This window comes from Necator americanus, chromosome II (genome assembly GCF_031761385.1).
Source record: "Necator americanus strain Aroian chromosome II, whole genome shotgun sequence".
Taxonomy (NCBI): domain Eukaryota; kingdom Metazoa; phylum Nematoda; class Chromadorea; order Rhabditida; family Ancylostomatidae; genus Necator; species Necator americanus.
In genome coordinates this window covers 14371726-14378890 of record NC_087372.1, presented here as the reverse complement: position 1 = coordinate 14378890, position 7165 = coordinate 14371726, and the positions used below count along the sequence as shown (strand labels likewise).

The following is a 7165-nucleotide window of genomic DNA, read 5'->3' as shown; positions in this document are numbered from 1 at the left end:
ATGACTGGGGATTTGATGTGGGACATCGGCGAGTTCGACAGCGGAATGAGGGTAGAGATGGTTGTTCAACGAGAAGGCCAGCACGAACTCAACACAATTTCCGTACGAGTTCAGTTTAGCATGTCGCACAGACGAAACACCAACGGGGCTGCTTTTCTGTCACGACTTGCGTACGGAGCTCTCTTCTGTAGTCGAGCACATAAGGTCGCCATGCGATTGAATGCTTCATCGGAAACACTAGCCGGCTCATCGTAGAGATCGAATTCGAATGGATCTGCAAACATTGCTTTGTACAGACTGCAACAAGTCGATGCAATAGAAATTAACACCTAAATAGTACATTCAAGAAAGAATGAATAGTGAAAAGAAAGTTTTTTTACGTTATCAGCAGAAGTACTTTACGTCAAAAGGAAGTCAGTATAAGTAAAGAATAAGTTGCATAAAATGAGGATATACATAGTAGATAATTACTATCTGATTGCTACGCATTAGTGCTCGCGACCGCGTTGCAACTGACAACGCATCTACTGTTACCCCAGTATTTCTTCGCATGAAGACGAAAATTACGCGGATCTGCGTTCTTTTTTTCGTTTTTTTCACCATTGTTTGATCCACTTCTATATCATTGGACATGGATATCTCAACTGATCCATGATTGCGAGGTTCATCTATCTAGCTTATTTTGAGTTCTGTATTAGGGTGTTCGGAAAGTATCTGCCGAAAATTTCGCAGCAGCGCAGATTTCTTGAGATGTTCTGGAAGTTCCCGTTTTAAATATATTATACCAGTCTGAACGTCCGGCTAGAGCCAGACTTCAGACTTTCTGTGGTGTTTGTTTCGCTCGCTTCACTGATCAACGATAATTAATATTAGTGCCGTTTTCTATCATACTGGACTCATGTATCTCCAACAATCTTCCTTCCTTTTTTTTTATAACTAAAGGCAAAGGATTTCATAGTCTTCTTTCTAAAGGCGTCAGTTCTACATTTGGAAAACATTCGAACTTCAGCTTCAAACACTCTATCAATATATTACAGACAAAATTTAAAAGAATCACTTGAAATATGGATTTTCCTCCTGTTTTCCCCTAAAAGTTATCAAAAAATGATGTTTTGGCATAAAATGACGTGAAAGACATCGTTCTACTGATAAACATAACATTCCACGTCAGATCAAGTAAACATCTTGCTACTATTTAAGCAGTCGTTTGCATGCGCGTTTCCACTTTCTGAGAGCGGCATGCTACCAACTTGAGGCGAACGAAGAAGGAAATGAACACACGGAGGAGTCATATAGGGTGTAAAGCAAAGCGCCCGTGGCCACGGCTTTGAAACGGCTGCAACCATTTATCTTTTACATCATGCACACTAAATTATTGCGAACCACTGACCGGGTCCACCGACGCCGGTGGATCCGTCGCACCCCATATTATAGCAATCTGGCAACGGCGCACCAATCTGACGCCGCTGGACCCGTCGCACCCCCTTCCACAGGTATCTGGCGCCGGCGCACCAATCCGTCACCGGGTGGACCCGTCGCACCCCCTTTTTCGAGTTTCGTGACACACACACACACACATACATACATACATACATACATACATACATACATACATACACACACACACACACACACACACACACACACACACACACACACACACACACACACACACACACACACACACACACACACACACACACACACACACACGGACTAAGCTCACGTTGGCGCATCCTAAGTGGATTGATATGCCAGTGACTTTATCCTTTTTTATATAAGGACACTACCGCTTGTATATGCATAACATATCTGGGTCCCTCTTCCTTGCTTATTTCATCTTATAGTGGCCGAACATTCCACCCATATCCTACATGTACTCCTTTACTAGTTCGAATCTGGCCACCCCGCTGCTGAAGCCCATCGAAACTTTGGTCAAGTAGCCGGCACTGAAGCCCCCTCTGAGCGGTCTGTGCGGGCCTGGTTCCAGCGCTTCAAAGCCGGAAACAAGAAACTCGAAGATGAGCTTCGCTCTAGTCGACCGACTGCAATATCGTTCGACGAACTGAAGAATCTGGCGGAGCAGCATCCATATGAAAGTGTGCGGTATTTTGCTGCCAGCCTTGGCTGTTCGCTGTTCACCGTGAGCAATGGACTGCGATCTCTCGGAATGGTGGAAAAGCTCGGTCAGTGGCTCCCACATCCATTGAGCTACGGCAACCGCCAAAGACGCCTGGACATTTGCGTGATGCGAGGATGCCTGGACATCTGCGAGGCAGCAGATTCGACTGGCTGGGCACCAATGTCACTGGAGATGAAAAATGGGTCCTCTACGTCAACCACACCCACAAACGTGCGTGGTGCGCTGGCGATGAAATGCCGGATTCTTTCGTGAAATGTGAAATTCATGAGAAGGGACGTCTGGTGGAGAGTTCAAGGAATCTACCGCTTCGAACTGCTGCCGGACAACACAACAGTTACTGTCGAGGTCTACTGCGCTCAACTGCAAAGACTGGCCGACAGATCCGCAAGGAGCACTTGAAGCTCGACAACGTTCGCCTGCTGCACGATAACGCGCGCCGTCACATCGCGAAGAAGACTTCTCAGAAAATTCTGGAGCTCGGATGGGAAGTTCTACCGCACCCTTCGTACAGCCCGGACCTGGCCCCGAGCGATCACCACCTCTTCGGATCGCTTCAGTAGCACCTGGAAGAGAAGCGCTACGATGATCGTGACCACCTCGAAAATGACCTTCGGGCTTTCTTCTACATATTTGTAAGGTGCATGCTGTCGTGAACTTTGGCAAACCCTACTGATATCATATTTGAGAGATTTAAGATTTTCAGAACTTTGCGGAAGTGGCAAATTTCAAGTTGATTAAAAAAGTTTGGTCTGCCAGGTAGAAACGATTTAGTGCAGGGTTTCACTGGATAGCTATTTATTTTCGACGATACTTCGATTTTTTAGGTTTCTATTTGAAATAAACGTTGCTTTTTGGAGATCAAATACACAACTTTGCTCTTTTCTTTATTGACTACAGTCTTTGAGCACTTGCCAGCGATTTATGCTAGCGTAGAAGCGTGGTACAGTTTTAGAACTCTCAATTTTCTCTAATATGCAGAGCGGGAAAAATCTCACTGTTTTTATTTTAAGAAAACCGATTCCCGTGGCTCTTACAGAACATTTTCATATTTGAAGTAGACAATTAGACTGGAGAAGAAAAGAGCGCATCCCACGCCGCAGCCGGGCAACACTTGCACTGTTTTCTTGCAAAATTGACAGAGTTATGCTCGAAAAGAAATAGCGAGACATCCACAGAAATGTTAATCATAAGAATGAATTCGTTCAAGAGTTTGAAAAGAGGTTACCACGCGGAAGGAAATGTTCACGATGTGGTCCCTACCATGAATACCTTACAGTAATTTCTGTTTTCTCGTTTCTTTTTGTGCAAGAAACGTCACATATTTTCGACGTGCAATTATCTGTGGACCTAGACCCCTAATTTACGAAATATATGCTTTGTAAGAGTCTATCAGGGTTCAAAATATGCTAGATAGATAGATCTGGTCATCGCAATTCTCCATACTATCCGCTTCTAACGATAGCGATAGAACACGGTGATTGAATTGCAAAAAAAAAAAACCAGTAAAAAACGCGAATGCGCCTTTTTTTGTTTTCTGCTGAGAAACTGCCACAGTTACTGTTACTATTTATTTATGCATTTATTTTCAGAAAGCTGAGAGCAGACGCCGTATTGGGGGTTATCAATTGAGCCAACCCATTAGCATGACACCTTTCTGCGTCTCAGTAGAAATCGCGAAAATTGAAGTATAGATGATGAGATAAGGATTTTCTTAGGCTTAAAAGGATAGAATGTTTCCAATAAAAAAAGATAAAGAAGAATTAGGTACTATGTAAAGTCTAAATTTTTTTCATCGCAAAAAGTTGCAAAGAAGCTCAAAAAAGTGGGAAAAAACTACGAAAATCTATCATAATGGTGCATAAAGGCAACTCAAAGCGACACATTTAAAGGCAATCTGACTTGATCATGAATCCGCGAAAAAAACTAGAGATGGGGTTCTAGATTGTGAGGTCCGGAGTGTTTCCGCAGTCTACAACCCCACCGCCAGGTTGGAGATTGACTAGTTCACCTCTCCAGTCTATTCCAATGAAAATAGACTGCTAGGAGGGCCAGAACGTATACAAAGAGGTGCGTTCTAACGTAATTCGTAGGAATTAAAGCGGTTCCCACGACGTTTTTCTTTTACGAAGATTAGGAGGAGATGAGCGAAACTATCTCGGATTCCGCAATCTACACAGCTCCATCTCTAGCTTTTTCCTCAGATTCTCTCATCACGTCAGATTCGTGGTGTGCTGCCTTAAAATCTGTCGCTTTGAGTTGCCTTTACGGTTCGTTGTTAAAGATTCCCATATTTTTTTTACTTTCTTCCAAACACCTACGTTGAGATGCGCGAATTTTACTAGTAAAGCAGTACGCTAAGTGAGAAAACAGCAACTCAATAAACCTCAATAAATTCTTCTTATTATCTCTAATGAATAAGAAAAGAGTTGGTGATTAGTGGTAACAGGATTCGTACTCTGAGATTTTATGTGAAGGCATGTTTTATATTGTGATCAGCATGGTTAGAAGTAAAAAAAAATCACCCCTGCACAAATTGTGTACATGCTAAAAATTAAAAAAATTTCATAGAATCTAACAAGTAATTTAAATAGTACTGCTTAAGGGCTCATCGATGATAACTGCCGTTGAGAAAATTAGATAAAACAAAGCTTGACATTGACGTAAATACGAGCTTTAATAGCACGTTACATAGCTCACTCTTAGGACTTTCAATGTTGTTTCAATGCGCTCCTCTCGGAATTCATTCTTTAAAGGCAACATTTGAAGGAAATTTCAAGTTTGGATCTCCCCACCACTAAGCAGTGAACACAACATAGTACAGTCACGAGTATCGCTATGAAAATGAAAATCCAAGATTTCAAGAATTTAAAAATGAGGAACAAGCATTGCAGTCGATCCGCGTGACGGCCGCAGATGTACGTCTGATTTGATGAATTACACTCTCTTACAAAATCAGAGGACTTGCAGTAAACCAGCTATTCAGGAAGAGGCTAGCAAAAGATTACAAATCCTACTCTAGCACCGTACATATCCTAATTTTGCGAGTAGTCGTCGAGAGACCGATGCTTTCGAGTGTTTGTGGTGTTGAAAATGTGTAGATCCCCTTTTTACTTTTACGTTTTTACTGTGATACTTGAGCTGAACTATGTATCGACCCTTTTTCACCGGTGGAAAAGTCCTACTTCGAAAATTTCTACAAATGCTGTTCTTATTTGGCGAGAATGTCGCCTATTGCAGTAATGAATCATATCTCGGGTGAATTTGTTTTGTTCCAATAGTTTCATTCATTTAGTTTAGTAGAGTAACTACAACATTTTGCTCACTGTAGTATAGAGATTTGTAATATTACCTGAAACAATGTGAAGATAAATTACGGATAATCATATCAAATCAATAATTAATTACAAAAACTTATTTCAAAAAGAACAATTTCTCCTCACAGCTGCTTCACTTCCAGACTTGAAGCACATGTTTTGAAGTGGTATCCAAGAGGAATTTTCTTGAAGGTTTAGGCATAATCCTTATTATTACCACAGTGGTGACATGTTAATGCTCATTTTCACTGATAAAACAACTATAAAAATATCGCGCGACGAGAACTCATCGTCACTTACCCTGCACTACTCTCCTTTCGTTTGGAAGGAATTCCGCTTCGACCGATTGTAGCATATGTACGGTAATTGTGGTAAGCATCATACTCAAACTGCATAATCGCAACAACATGACCGCGGATGTTACCTGGAACTTTGATGGAAATGCGAAATGAGTGGTCACGACGTAAATTATGCATAGGTAATGTCACGAAGCGAATTTATCGCGTGTACAAGTACTTTTATTTAGAAAAATTTTCACACACTCTATGGTTAGCATGATTGACTCGAGGTGAAAAAAAGCAAGAAAAAATAATGTTAATCATTGACGAAAATGTGGAAATGAGGAAAAATATTGTGCCCTTAGGAAGAAAGTGTTGGGTATACTCTACTTTCACGTGAGGAAATATAAGTACCGCTTCTAAAAACTGTAATAATGAATGAATCAGTGTGCATTGAAAACAGGTTTCTGTGCCGAAGATGTACCTGGCAAAGTTTTGGATCTGCATAGGAATTTACCTATAAATACCGAAATAAACACCGAAAGCCACCAATGATTCAGCACGAAACAAGTGATCCTAAACTTGCAGATGCAAATGTAGTCGCAGCAGAAATGAAGATGCGAGAAAACGGGTAGAAACATAATGAAATTGTTCAACGGATAACAGACAAGAGAACAGAGGATGTGAGATGCTTCTATAGGAATAAGCTAGGTAAAAACCCTAAAGTTTTAGGTTACGGTTGATATGAGCAGACTGGAAAAAAAAAGAAATTCTCAGGATTATTATGAGACGAAAATGAATAGGAATGGAATTTCTCGCTATCACCTCAGCAATCCTATTCTCAATCGACTTTTCTGTTTTTCAAGCGCTTTTGGGTTTTCCGTGAATAAAACAGAAAGTATATTAGAACAAGGGCGGATGTAGCGCTGTCGTTAAAAGGTTCAGCAGAATCACTACCAACGTTTCCATCACCGGTTCGAAACCGCCATAGTGCCAACCAAGATTTTCATCCTTTCGGAGTGGATAAACTGGTGCCAGACTCATCTGGGAAGATAAAACACTGACTTGATTATCGTGTGGCCCCTGGAATTCACTGTATAGGGCAACACGCGTTCCAAACCCTCAACTATTGAAACTGAACCTCAGCCAAAACCTAACTCAACGCGTTGGCGCATCCCATTGATGCGATTGATGCGCCAAAGGCTTCATCTTTTTTAAACAAATTAAAAGTTGAAAACCCGGGTATTTGCAAGATAAACTCGAGGAATTCGCACGAGAAAAACGAAAACTTCGCCTTGAATGAAGATGACATAATTTACGAACGACGTATCCAAGCAGGTGTAGACGATATTCACATAGTGTCCTTGGGATATTTTTACAGTTCATAGTCCATCAGTGGGATTTTCTTCCGACGTTTCCAGAATATGAAA

The 7165-nt window shown here is 41.4% G+C and overlaps 2 protein-coding genes across 3 annotated transcripts; one reads left to right on the top strand and one right to left on the bottom strand.

Moving 5' to 3' along the window:
* On the top strand, nt 1-255 carry RB195_017827 (uncharacterized protein; the record flags this gene model as incomplete). Its single annotated transcript, XM_064184993.1, has 1 exon — nt 1-255. The coding sequence occupies one exon, from the start codon at nt 1-3 to the stop codon at nt 253-255; it is 255 nt and encodes an 84-aa protein (XP_064040874.1).
* RB195_017826 (uncharacterized protein) lies at nt 111-6779 on the bottom strand (the record flags this gene model as incomplete). 2 transcript variants are annotated; one of them, XM_064184991.1, is made up of 3 exons in its annotated part: nt 111-274; nt 5758-5881; nt 6693-6779. In XM_064184991.1, the coding sequence occupies 3 exons, from the start codon at nt 6777-6779 to the stop codon at nt 111-113; spliced, it is 375 nt and encodes a 124-aa protein (XP_064040872.1). The 2 variants fall into 2 exon arrangements, with proteins under 2 accessions (XP_064040872.1, XP_064040873.1); XM_064184992.1 differs by lacking the exon at nt 6693-6779 and having other exon boundaries at nt 5758-5839.
* Nucleotides 6780-7165: the final 386 nt, after the last annotated feature.